A 12,605-nucleotide genomic window follows, 5' to 3' on the forward strand; every position below is an offset into this window, starting at 1 on the left:
TTATAAATTCTAAATGTAATTAATTAATGATTGATGGTAATCAATATTTATTTATAATTATACATGGTATAAAACAATTCTTATAAAATATTACAGTATTTTTTTCACTTATTTGTAAATTTATATTACATTATAATTTTCATAGCAATCAATTAATTAATAAGGTCTGTTTATCGTTCAAAATATATATAAAATATTTACAAAACTTAAAATTAATGACTAAAGTATTTAATAATACTTTTTGTTAAATTTTTTTAAAAATTTGAAAATTTTATTTTGTTATGAAGATTTTTCTATTCCTAAATAAGCAAAATATTAGTCATGGTTTATTACAATATAATTAAAATTATTGCTTTTTAATTTTTTGCGACTCTATTTAATCACCTGCATCTTTTTTTTATTGCAGCAAAAAGTGGAGATAGAACCCAATATGTTCCACTTATTAATTGAATTACTGCAACAATTCTCAAACACAAATACATATCTGAAAAATTATATTTTATTATTATTAATTATTATAAAATTATATTTTTTATTTCTTTTTCTTGACATAAAATTTCACATATAAGAAAACAAAATTATATAATATATTATTAATCAAAAACAATTAATTTTTATTGAATTTTTTTTAATTAAAAGTATTAATTTTTAAGCAATTTCTTTTTTAAATCTATTTTCAATTTAATTTAAGATTTGTCGTAAACTAAAAAAATTGATGTCAAAAATATTTTAATTTTTCATTAAAAAAAAAAAAAAAAAAATTGTGATTGGAATTTAAATCAGGTTTTTGAAATTTACCTTGAATTAAACAAAGAAGTAAAATTATCGTTCCAATACACGTATTAAGTATAGCACATGCTTTTGAAGCAATATGGGTACCCAAGGTATTTTGAAATGCAAATTCTTGACTGCTCACTAAGCCTCCAATACTGATTCCTCCAAAAAGTGCCAAGAGAACGAATAAAGAATAATTTTCACCGAAAGTAAGTCCTAAAAATTGCCAATTTTTATTACATTAATATCTCATTTATATACTATAAATATAAATTAACATATATATGTACACTGAAGAAAAAATAATTTAAATTAAATGATTAACAATTCTTTAATTGAATAAAATATAAAGATTTTCGAATTTTTTTTTATATTAAATATACAAATTTTGAATAATATTAGCATAAATTATTTTGTGTTAAATAAATAAATTTAATAATAATTAAAAAAATTAAATCAGTTTTCTTGAGAATAAGTAAAATAAACAAAAAAAAAAAAAATTTCAAATTAATAATTAATTTAATAAATAAATGACTTTACCTAAAAGAACAAAACTGCAAATCCAATTAGAAAATCCAAATATTAAATTTCTTGCATTATTTGGATTCCAATAAGAAATAATGCTGGAAACAAGAGTGCCAGATCCGCCAATTATAGAAAGTATCACAGCAGTAAAAAGATTTGCCGATGAAATTTTCATAAGAGCCAATGGTGGTAAAAGTATCCAAAAAAGCATTGTTCCCGATTTTACTCCAGCAAAGGCAATCATTGATATCCAAAATTTTATCATTTTGAAAATTTGTAAATTCTCTTTCCACTTGGGTCGAATATTATTACTCGATGAAACAAAAAGATTAATATCCTCAGAATCATCATAACTATAAGCAGTGCCACCTTCTGCAAATATTCCATTAGGAGTTTCTGTATTTTTATTACTATCCACTGGAAAATTATCCCTTAATTCCTCCACCATTCTAAATGAAGGTCCAGCTTCTTCTTCATCATTAAAAAGACGCGTGTACGGCGAATATACTTTTTTGCCTATAAAAAAAAAAATTTTCCACTTTTTTGAAGAAATTTTATTTTTTACTTATCAAAAATATTTTTCAATTTTGTTATTAAATAATCTTAAATTATAAATTTATTTCAAAATTTATTTTAATTCTGCATTTTGTCCTGTTGTTTTTAGAAATTTCATAAAAAAAAATTTTTGTAAGACTATATTTTTCTATAAAAAAAAAATTACCTGGTACTTTTAAAAATCCAATGGCGATGAGTGTTGGAAAAAAGAATAAAACCATAGCCATGAGACCAGCTTGAATGCCTAATCTCGTGAATAATGCTAAAGCAACAAGGGGTGCAAGAATAAGTCCCGTGGTGAAAGCAATGTTTATAAATGTCGATGCAATGGGTAATTTTATTCTAAAGTGTTTTTGAAGAATTTTTTCACTCTGTATCATTATAAAACTTGCACCAATTCCCATTATTGCACCTGCACTTAAACTCGCCAAATATGCACCAACACCTCCAGTGGCAAGATATCCTGAAGCTAAAATTCCTATCGATAAAAGAGCAATTCCAATCAAAGCTATTAGCCTTGGAACTGAAGCCAAACTCACAATTGTTCTCGTCCAGGGATCTAGAAAAAAATTATTAAATTAAATTTAAAAAAAAAAAATTTCACTAAAAATTGTAATTAGATAAAATTAAATACAGATAATTACTTAATTATCCAAATTATTATAGATATAATTGTTTTGGAATTTCTTTTACCAAATTCTAATTAGTAATTAATTATTTAATTATCTAATTACGTATATATTAATGAATCATAAAGTAAAAATACAAGAAAATTATTTTCCTTATTGTGATATTTTTTTTATATTCTTGAATTTATTTACCAGCTAAACAACAACAAGCTGTCATCAAAATTGGTGTCACTATAATTTTTTCACTCCACACATCGAAATCAAATTTTCTATTATTTTCCACCAAATGAGCTAAAACAATTCCATACATCGACAATACACTTGGCACTGTCATCTAAATAAAAATAATTTTTTAATTAAATTTATTAAATTCATCATCTTATTCTGAAGCACATGAGAAAAAATCAAATTCAGTCTAATCAATTAATTCAATAAATAGATATTTTCTTCAGTACAATAATATAAATTATTTTGTTTTTAAAATCAGTTTTTTTTACAATTAAAATTTGTAAATTTCTTTATACTTGAACAATCATAATTCCAAAAAGAACGAGCCACGAATTTCCACCATCTGGAATTGTTGGACCTAATTCGGGAATTGATGTTATCACTTCATCTAAATGAAGTCGCTTAAAAATAGACATTTTTTATTTAAAGCACAAAAAAAAATTGATTTTCTAATTTAAGAACTATTACATTGAATGAATAAATTTGTTCAACACTTAAATTTTACGCACTGAATGATTTTGTCTTATCATTTTCCAAGATAATGCTAAATATCAGATAAGAGATGATAAGTAAACCAAAATAAAACAATTACAATTTTTTCTTTTTGTTGTGAAAATTAAACAATCCAAATAGAAAATTATTTTATAAAAAATTAAAAACGATTTTCTCTTTATACAATCAGTATTTATTATTATTTTTTTTTAATATACATACGAAATATTAAAAAAGTCTATAATTAATTTACTCTTAGTCTTTTATTTGCATTTTTAAATTCTTAAATATTTTATATATGACTATTATTTATTTTTAACAATAATATAGTAAACTATTAGCACTCGTTGATAAATTTTAGAATTTTCTCTTTGTTATCAAAAATAGTATAAATATAGAAAAAAAAATAATGAATTTTTAGTAAATATTTAATAAAATACTTAAAATAAAATTTTGTTCCTACGATTAAATTCTAAAAGAAAGTGAATATAAATATCTATTATTTCACAATAACGGAATAATTTCAAAATATAAAATATACACATATCACATTAATTGTCAACAAAGTTATTATTAATGTAGTTCAACTAAATGTGATTTAAAAATAAATGAATCTTAATTCAGTTATGAATTCAGTTATTTTTAATTCAAGTTAAAAAAAAGTTAATAACTCAAACTTTAAATTTTGTTTAATTTTTAAGTTTCGAGATTCATTTTTTTCATTAATTTCTTTACTCGATTTTTTTTTATTAGTTTATTTTTTTTAAGTATTAAAAAATTTTAAACTTTTTTAACTCCCTTTTTTAAAATGTTTGTTTATACATCTACTTCTCTAGTTTCACCAGTTGCTATTGTCGTATAGCGTACTCTTTTATTCATAGAATCGAGCACGGGTTCAAATTTCTTTTTCAGTTCTGCTCGTTGCATATAAATAAATCCACCAACAAGTGAAATTACCAAAAGTGATAATAAACAAAGGAGTACAGTTGTTCCAGAATGTCTGGAAACTCCTCTCAATGTTGGCGCGCAGTCTTTTGTTAAGTGAATTTTCATTTTATAATCTGTAAATTTAAATTAAATAATACAATTTTTTTTTTTTGGAAAATATTTGAAAAAAAAATTTTTGCATTTTTAAAAAATGTTCAATAATTTACCTTTTTTACACGTATAATTTTCCTTATTTCTAATTATGATCTTTGTCTTATTCATCCATTTGATAAAAGGATTTAATTTACAATTACATTCAAATGGATTCCATGTGAAATCAACAGTTACAGATTGATTGTGTTTTGCAAATGTATCCAAAGTATGTAAATCACGTTCCAATATTCTTGTGAATCTATTACGTTGAAGATCCAAAAATCGTAAATTATGTAGACAGGATAAATTAAAATGTAAAGCAGTCAATTGATTATCACCAAGATGCAAATCCCAAAGATTTGATAGATCACAAAAAACATTGGAATCACGAAATTCTGAAATTTCATTTTGCTCCAAATGCAATTTACGTAACTTTGTCAGATTACTGAAAAAGAAAAAGAATAATTATCTATTTTTAATTGTATTGTTAATTTGAAAATCTAATAATAAATTTTTAAAAAACTAGCTTCATTTTTATATTAATTTTTAAAAGAACAATGAAGGTGAAAGAAAATTTTCAAATACGTGAGGGAAAATTTACTTTATTTTCCATGATTTTGAGATATTGCCGGTAGTGAAATGTGAATTTTTAAACAATTCCTCGAATTTTTCATTTAAAAAAAATGAGCATTAATTTCTTTCTTCGAGTTTTAATCGATGTATCTTGAGACGTGTTTCTGTAATTAATTTATGAATCTGACTTTCAAGTTCCAAGGCATTTTCCAAAGGCATACTTTGTAATTGCATTGCAATAAATTTTCCAAATATAACAAATTCATTTTCATTGCAATTTTGTAAAGATGAAGAATCTGGAGACGTTACATTTTCAAGATTAGAAAAATTTTCATCTCTGATTTTCGAAGAAATCTTTTCAGTGACTTCTTCTTTCACTATTTCAATATTTTCATCGATTATATTAATACTATTTTTCTGGATTTTTCGTTTTTTAGAAAAAATCTCTTCAGGAAATTCTTTTTTCACACATTCATTATTTAACTTGATTTCTGTATTTTGTTGTTCATTATTCGAAATTGGATTATAATTTGTTGCAAAAACATGTTTTTGATAAATCTCATCGGTTTCCTCGTCGTCTGATTGTTCTAAACTTGCTAGAGCTTCCAGTCTAATTTCATCCAATTTTTTTAACTGTAATATTAAATTTATTATAATTTAAGATTTCCCGAATGAAAATTCCGCGAGGATTCTCGTTAAGTTTTTCATGGACTAATATTAATTTCGTGGTTTTTAATATTATTCTAATAAAATTCTCAATATTTAACAAAAATGAAATTTTTTTGTTACCGTATTATCACAGCTTACTGATTTGGTGCGTAAATTCTGACAGGTATTTTTTTTTCTTTTTTCAAAAGAAGTGGAACTAATATCTACCAATTTTTCATTAATCACATTTGCTGCAGCATTTAAATAATTTTTATCATTTAATTTCTTCTCTTTAATACGTTTGTAACTTTGTCTTCGTTTTATTCTCATTTTCATAATCTCTTTTTTACTCATATCCTTTACTAATAATATTTTTCCTCTTTCTTTTGCTTTTTCATATCTATTATTGAATTAAAATTCAAATTCAGATTTAAAAAAAATATAAAGTAAGAATCGTATAAAAATATTATAATAATCAAATTTTTATTAGTATTTATATAAACTTATTGAAAAAAAAATATAAATCTATAACCTTAAATGCCGCTTAATTTTTTCTGTAAGATTTTTTATAGGATTCTCTCGAATTTTTTCACGTCTTTTTCTTTGAGCTTCCGCTCTTTTTTGTTTTCTCAAATTTTCTTTTGTTGGAGAATTCATATTTCAGTAGGTACTGATAATAATGAAAAAAAAAAAAAAATTTGAAATAATCATAACGAAAAAAATATAAATTTAAGCATTTGGTCGTTCACTACAAAGTAACAGGAATTAAAAATATTTGTAGCAACACAGTAGTAAATAATAAACAATTATAATTATTATTAGGTAAAACTGCACATTAAAACAATCGAATTTGACAGCTGTCAAACTGAAAACTAACCTCAACTGTCAGAATCGCTTTTAATCTTCCCTTAAGGTGCTTACACACCTATAATTTCCGAAATTTAAATTTTTAAATATTTCTAAAAAATGTACAATGGTATAAAGTAGAAATAATGAATAAATTATAATTATAATTTATATTAAACTTGAAATTAATTTATAATTTACATCACCATTGTATTTTTTATGTTTTATAAATGTACATCGATATTATATTTTTTTCATAGAACATAATAAAAATTTTATTTTTGCTGCAAATTTTGAGAATTTTATGTAAGAATAATAGTACACGAATTTTTAAATTCATTTTATAAATATGGAGTTTTAAACATTATATGTAATTTTAAATTTTGTTAATTATTATGAGAAATTAAATTTATTAAATTTATTTATTATAAATTCAATTGTTAACAAATTAACAATAAAAATTGTTAAAAAAATACTGTAGGATTTTGTTAGTCTCACTATTTACTAAAAAAAATACTATAGTACTATAGAAAACGATTGATACCACTTGAGAAATTTTTAATTTAAAATATTTTATTTTGATTTTACAAAAAAAATGTTCTGAAAGTCAATTATTAAAAAAAAACACTCGTAATCAATAAAACAAAAATTTTACGGAAACTTATAGTTAATTTCAATTTGTATGAAAAGTATTTCATAAAAAAAAATATCATCGAAAATTTAATAAAATAAAAAATTGTTTTTAAAATTCACGCAGTATTCATAATATACTTACCTCAGTGGAAGAAATTCCAGTTTCAATTGATCTTTTTAAAAATTTGTCAGCAACGGGGAACCATGGTAATTTTGGTAAATATTTTTGATTACATTTCAATGCACTTTTTATTTTATAAATCTCATCATTATAAGTACTTCTGATGTTTCTGATTTTTGTTCTAAAAATTTTAATATCACAATCATCGATATTTAATTCATTTAAAATACTTTGTTCGGCAATATTTCTTTCGTATCGATTCTTGTAAAATTCATGCTTAAAATCCCATAGACAAGGATGTTTTTCGTACGATTGTAAAAAACGAATAATGAACTTTGTTGACCACTTGAAAGCCATTTGTACATATTTCAGAATATTTCCGATTTATTCGATTAGTTCGATTATATGATTTCAAATTTAAATCATATGTATATTTGTTCATGAAATAATTTTCTTCCAATTTATTTCACTGTATATTTTCGTTTTTTTTTTTTTTTGTAAATAAATTGTAAAAATAATAGAATTTTTGATATTTTGTGTATTCACACCGTAATCTCTATCGGTATAACTGTTGAACTTCGTTTGGTCGAAACTAACTACGAACCCGCAACTTCTTTTTTTTATAAAAAGGAATTTCTCCATTGTTGCCAAACCGTGTATACTCATATATGTATTCCGTGAGCAAGCTGCTCACATCATATCACAATCAACTGCGAGTTTGCGTACAAAAAAAAATCACGTATTTATTTAAAAAGAAGAAAAAATTCATATTTGCAATTTTTTCTTCAAATTACACGAAAATTCACCAAAAATAAAGTAAAACTAAACATTCATTTTTAAATTAAAATATATAGTTTTCTTTAATTTTATAAAAATTATTATTATTATTGTAGAAATTTTTGAAGTAAATTAATTAACTGTAGAATTGAATAAACACAAAATTATCAAAGAAACATTTATTTTTTAAAGTATTAAATTAAAAATTAGACTTAAAATCTTTTTTTTTCCAAGTAATTTTAAATTTAATAGAAAGAAAAAAATTGTTTTATTTTTTCGTTACCGGTTATGAAAAAATATATTAATAATGCGTGGGCAATATTTGTAGACTGGCATAAAACTAGATCTCTTATCTTTTGTGCAATGTTTTAAATTTCAATATGAAATATTCATTTTTCATACGTAAGCAAAAAATTTAAACGAAATCTACCGTTCATAAAAAATGAATTAAAAAAAAAATTGTATAAAATATTTCAAAATTTGTTCAAATTAAATTTTAATAAATTAATATTTTTTTAATTAGAGAAATTGATAATAATAATAATAAGAATGGGCTTTGCCTGTATGATTGAATAAATAATTAAATAAATAATAATTAATGATAGTTACCTATTTACAAAAATATCGTGAAGTGTTGAGGCCAATTCTTTCGGGTTTGGCGAATCTTCAAAAGCGTCCGTGAGATGAAGTTCTTCAAGAGAGATGAAATTAGAGAAAATTCTTGGATGACTTCTAGCAGGATCCAAAGAAATGTCGTTAAAATCCAATATTAATCGTCTCACATTTCTGACATGATGAAAAGATTGTCCTTTAATTATTTTAATATGATTATTTGACATGTCAATTATTTCCAAATCCGGGAATGAATCAAGAGTACCAAAAATATTTGGTGGCAGTGTATTTATATTATTTCCCGTAAAAAGTAAAACCTGCAAAATGAAAAATGAATTTAAAAAAAGGCAAAAATATATACGAGAATGTGAAAAAATTAAAATAAATATAAAAAATACAATTCCTGGCATTCAAAAAAAATTTAATCATTTAAAAAGACACTTTTATAGTATAGTATAGTACAGTTACAAATATATTAAAAATAATAATTTTATAATTAATAAATTTTTTATGTATATTGTAAACTGTATTTATAAATTATTTAAAGTATATTAAAGTAAATTATAGAAATAATACAGATCTGATATAAAGCAATTCAGATAAAATCGGAAAATAAAAAAAAATTCTGTAATTCCATACAGACTGGAGATAAACACAGAGGAATGAAAGAGAAAATAATGGTAAAGTGGGAAGCTAAAGGCATAATTACGTTACAATATTACAGAAAACTGGGCTGCACTTCAAGTTCACTTTTCTTATAATAATACATCTTACTGATCGATTCATCAGCAATGAATTACTCATTCTTACAGAATTATAAAAAGTGTATAATTCATATTATTTAAATAAAAATATTTTTATAATTATTACTAATTAATTAATATAAACGAATAACAATAATAAAATTATTAAAATTATTTAATATTTGTAAATTGTAAATTGTATATTTTTTAATTGAATATTTTTATATTATATATTTTTTTTTATGTTTTAATAATTTTTTTTTTTTGATAAAAAATGTAAATTGAAAAAAATCGTATACCTGAGTTTTATTTGGCAAATAGGACAATGGTGCAGTTGTTGTAAATCCAGCATTGGTGCAATTAACTACAAATTTGTGTTCTCGTTCGAAACATATTCTTTCGCATTGACAACGTCTTTCAAACATAGGACCGCAATTTAATCTCGACGATTCTTCAGTTTCTAAATTATGCCAATTTCTATCACACTCATTGGCATCTTGAGCGATACTTGTTGACAGGATGCCAATAATTATGATAACGTACCTCATCTTCGATCTGTAATTAAATTCAATTTCAAAATAATTAATATGTAAATACACAATAATTGCCATAAATAATGTCTTTTATGTTCTGTTATTTTTTGAAAATTTTGAACAAACTAAAACGTACTTAATTTTTTTTATCTCGTATTTGTAATATTATTTAATTTATAAAAATTAATAGTAAATAAATAAATAATAATAAAATAAAGATACATTTTTTTTTCAAAATGTGAATTTTGAATCTTTAGGAATGAACAAATAACGAAATAAGTTTATTGCTTTTTGCTCTTGGAGTTTTAGATTTTGTAAACAAATGAAAAAATTTTTTTTTTTTTGACAAAGAAAAGGAATTTCCAAAATTTGTGTTACAAATTTACAGAGTTACCGTTACTGAAAAATGTGTAACTGTTTCAGTAACACACGTTAATTTCCAAGCATCAGAAAAATATTTTTTCCGAAAATTGGAAGTGAGATAAATATATTAAATACCAGTGAAATTTTAAATATAGTAATTTAAAGTAATTCGAAGAGAATTAAAAATAGTATAGGTAAAAATTAAAATACATATAACAATAAAAAAACATTTCTAGCACTTAATTTAAGACACGAGCATATTTACTATATAGAATGGAGAACTTCTGAAAACCGGTTTGGGATATTCTTCACATTAGCTTTTCGGTGAGTCACAAATCTTGAAGAGGTCTTTCTCCCAAACAAAGTAATTATTTTTTTTAGATAAGTGATTTTCATAAATTGGAGAAATTAATTTAAATCTATTTTCCTTTCAGTTTTTACTTTCGTTTATTTATCACAATTTTAATTTTCGTTATAAAAATTTTTAAAAAATTATATATTTTTCTTATTTTGTTTCATTTTTTTTTTTTTTTAATACACAAATTGTAATTAGAGACAAAAAAGTTGATCTTAACTTATAACTCTTGGATTTCTAGAATTGAATTTGATACAGTATTCTTATTATATAATTAAAGGACAACTGACTTTGCATTTAAAACGAATCTCAAGATTAAATTTGAATCTTTTTTTTTTCATTAAAAATTCAAAATCTCTTTTATTGATAGTAATTTCATTTTGTATATGAAAAATTAGAAATTTCTTACGAAGAAAGAGTAGCAAAAATATTTATTTTTATGTTTGAAAATTATTTATTTTGAAAATAAAATTTTTTTAAACAGATAATTTTTATTGGTTTTCTAACAAGGTCTTTGACTTTTTCAAAATTTGGCAATCTTTCAAATTTACTAACGCTGTTTTAAAGCTTCCTCAAATATAAAAATAAAATTATTTTGTATCAATTTCCTTTTTTTTAAATTCTAATTATACCTTTTTTTAAAAAATAATTATATTGTTTCGAGAAAAATTCTCTTTTATGAAATAAAAATAATTTATAATATATTAATTAATGAATAAATCATTAAAAAAAATTGAACATATATGACGTAAGATTTAAATATAACTCCTGTCGAACCCCATAAGAATCAAAGCAATGCATTTCTTACCTTCAATAAATTCAAATCGAGAAACTTATTAATTGAAGTAACAGCTATTTTTAAAAATTAACACATTTTAATAATATTGTTCTTCAATTATTATTATTATAATCCATTCGTCTCACAATTTTTTATTCCTTCGTTCTGCACAATTTTTTTTTTTTTTTTTTTGAATAAAACTAAAACAAAAAACACTTAACACAAATTTAAAAATTGAGAGATGAAAGAATTTTGCAATCCGCGCAAGAAAGTGTGCGCCGCACTTGTGTATTTATGTATGGTAAATGTCTTGGAAGATAAATGAAAATTGTGATTATATTGGTCAGGTAAAGTTTGTTTTCATGTAATTTGTAGAGGTATAGGTAAATTAGTTAAAGCGGAGGGTGACAAGAGAGGAAAAGGAAACGTACAACATTCCTTGTCTGAGACACCGAACAGCATTGTGTCGCCGTTCTGCGGTCCGAATATTCTGTTGGTCGTCGTATGCCGCACCTGTAAAACCGTGAGTCCCCTTCCTTATATCCTTTTAGTCTTCACCTTCCTTTAGTTTACATACTCTCTCACATAGAGGAACAGAGTAAGACTCACATTTATCATCGTATTAAATCCACAATAATGAATTTGGAATTTTAATCTTTAAAATAATTTTCTCTTTTTGGAATTTAAATATCAAAAATAATTTTCAAATTTTTGAATTTTAATCTAAAGAAATAAAATTCAACTTCTGAATCTTTTTGTTAAAAGTTAAATACTCAAAAATTTATTATTTTAGAAAAAGAAGGCTTGAAAAAATGCTGTTAAATTATTAACTAAATGGTCTTTTATTTTTTTTTTTTACAAAATTTTCGAAAATTTATTTTTAATAATTCAATAAAAAATATTTGATCATTCTTATTAATATGTAATTCGAATTGTGTGACATATTTAAAAAAAAAATTCTTAAACTTGTAGAAAAATTTTTAAGAGAAAATAAAAAAAAATTTCAATTTTAAACAAATGCGAAAAGTTTCTGATTTTGATTTCCAAGTTTTTGTAAACAAGAATTTTACTACTGTAATTTGGATCTTTTTTTCTCATTAAGAAACAAAAAATGATTCAAAAATAATAAAATGTCAAAATATAAATAATAATAGAGCACAATAAAAAAAATCTCTAGTTTTTAAGATAAATTATTTGTGCATTGGTAAGAACACAAGGACAAGTTTCGAAAATTTCTAAAAGACAAAAAAAAGAATTTGAAAAAGTTAATTTTTTTTCGTAATTTTTCTTTATATCCAAAGAATTTTTTAAAGAAATACGTTTTTAGTATTAATAAGAAT

At 22.7% G+C, this 12,605-nt stretch overlaps 3 protein-coding genes across 7 annotated transcripts; all 3 read right to left on the minus strand.

Annotated features, from left to right (window-relative positions):
• Positions 1 to 120: 120 nt before the first annotated feature.
• On the minus strand, positions 121 to 3,305 carry LOC127279079 (uncharacterized). Its single transcript, XM_051301206.1, has 6 exons — positions 3,008 to 3,305; positions 2,676 to 2,817; positions 2,021 to 2,413; positions 1,315 to 1,815; positions 799 to 990; positions 121 to 484 (listed from the first exon to the last, which is right to left on the minus strand). The coding sequence occupies exons 1-6, from the start codon at positions 3,125 to 3,127 to the stop codon at positions 381 to 383; spliced, it is 1,452 nt and encodes a 483-aa protein (XP_051157163.1). The 5' UTR covers positions 3,128 to 3,305; the 3' UTR covers positions 121 to 380.
• Positions 3,306 to 3,447: 142 nt separating this feature from the next.
• LOC127279080 (toll-like receptor 4) lies at positions 3,448 to 11,824 on the minus strand. Of its 5 annotated transcripts, none has more exons than XM_051301209.1 (5): positions 11,296 to 11,824; positions 9,536 to 9,791; positions 8,491 to 8,810; positions 4,358 to 4,728; positions 3,448 to 4,264 (listed from the first exon to the last, which is right to left on the minus strand). In XM_051301209.1, the coding sequence occupies exons 2-5, from the start codon at positions 9,782 to 9,784 to the stop codon at positions 4,020 to 4,022; spliced, it is 1,185 nt and encodes a 394-aa protein (XP_051157166.1). In that variant the 5' UTR covers positions 9,785 to 9,791; positions 11,296 to 11,824; the 3' UTR covers positions 3,448 to 4,019. The 5 variants fall into 5 exon arrangements, with proteins under 5 accessions (XP_051157166.1, XP_051157165.1, XP_051157167.1 ...); XM_051301208.1 differs by having other exon boundaries at positions 11,697 to 11,812; XM_051301210.1 differs by lacking the exon at positions 11,296 to 11,824 and adding an exon at positions 10,398 to 10,479.
• LOC127279083 (uncharacterized) lies at positions 5,348 to 6,435 on the minus strand. The gene is made up of 2 exons (XM_051301212.1): positions 6,037 to 6,435; positions 5,348 to 5,904 (listed from the first exon to the last, which is right to left on the minus strand). Exons 1-2 carry the CDS (start codon positions 6,159 to 6,161, stop codon positions 5,619 to 5,621), a joined length of 411 nt encoding a protein of 136 aa, XP_051157169.1. The 5' UTR covers positions 6,162 to 6,435; the 3' UTR covers positions 5,348 to 5,618.
• Positions 11,825 to 12,605: the final 781 nt, after the last annotated feature.

The sequence above is a fragment of the Leptopilina boulardi genome, unplaced genomic scaffold (genome assembly GCF_019393585.1).
Source record: "Leptopilina boulardi isolate dan_hultmark-lab unplaced genomic scaffold, ZJU_Lbou_2.1 LbouV2_214, whole genome shotgun sequence".
Taxonomy (NCBI): Eukaryota; Metazoa; Arthropoda; class Insecta; order Hymenoptera; family Figitidae; genus Leptopilina; species Leptopilina boulardi.

What these genes read in the sequence shown, in the direction of transcription:
- LOC127279079 (XM_051301206.1), bottom strand. Translation starts at nt 3,127, where the DNA reads ATGTCTATTTTTAAGCGACTTCATTTAGATGAAGTGATAACATCAATT. An exon ending in TTGGAATTATGATTGTTCAA is followed by an intron (nt 2,818 to 3,007) that starts GTATAAAGAAAT and finishes ATTTTTATTTAG; the next exon opens with ATGACAGTGCCAAGTGTATT. An exon ending in TTGCAGTTTTGTTCTTTTAG is followed by an intron (nt 991 to 1,314) that starts GTAAAGTCATTT and finishes GGCAATTTTTAG; the next exon opens with GACTTACTTTCGGTGAAAAT.
- LOC127279083 (XM_051301212.1), bottom strand. Translation starts at nt 6,161, where the DNA reads ATGAATTCTCCAACAAAAGAAAATTTGAGAAAACAAAAAAGAGCGGAA. An exon ending in AAAATTAAGCGGCATTTAAG is followed by an intron (nt 5,905 to 6,036) that starts GTTATAGATTTA and finishes ATTCAATAATAG; the next exon opens with ATATGAAAAAGCAAAAGAAA.
- LOC127279080 (XM_051301207.1), bottom strand. Translation starts at nt 10,362, where the DNA reads ATGTTTTTTTATTGTTATAT. An exon ending in ATTTGCCAAATAAAACTCAG is followed by an intron (nt 8,811 to 9,535) that starts GTATACGATTTT and finishes TTCATTTTGCAG; the next exon opens with GTTTTACTTTTTACGGGAAA. An exon ending in CACGATATTTTTGTAAATAG is followed by an intron (nt 4,729 to 8,490) that starts GTAACTATCATT and finishes TTTCTTTTTCAG; the next exon opens with TAATCTGACAAAGTTACGTA.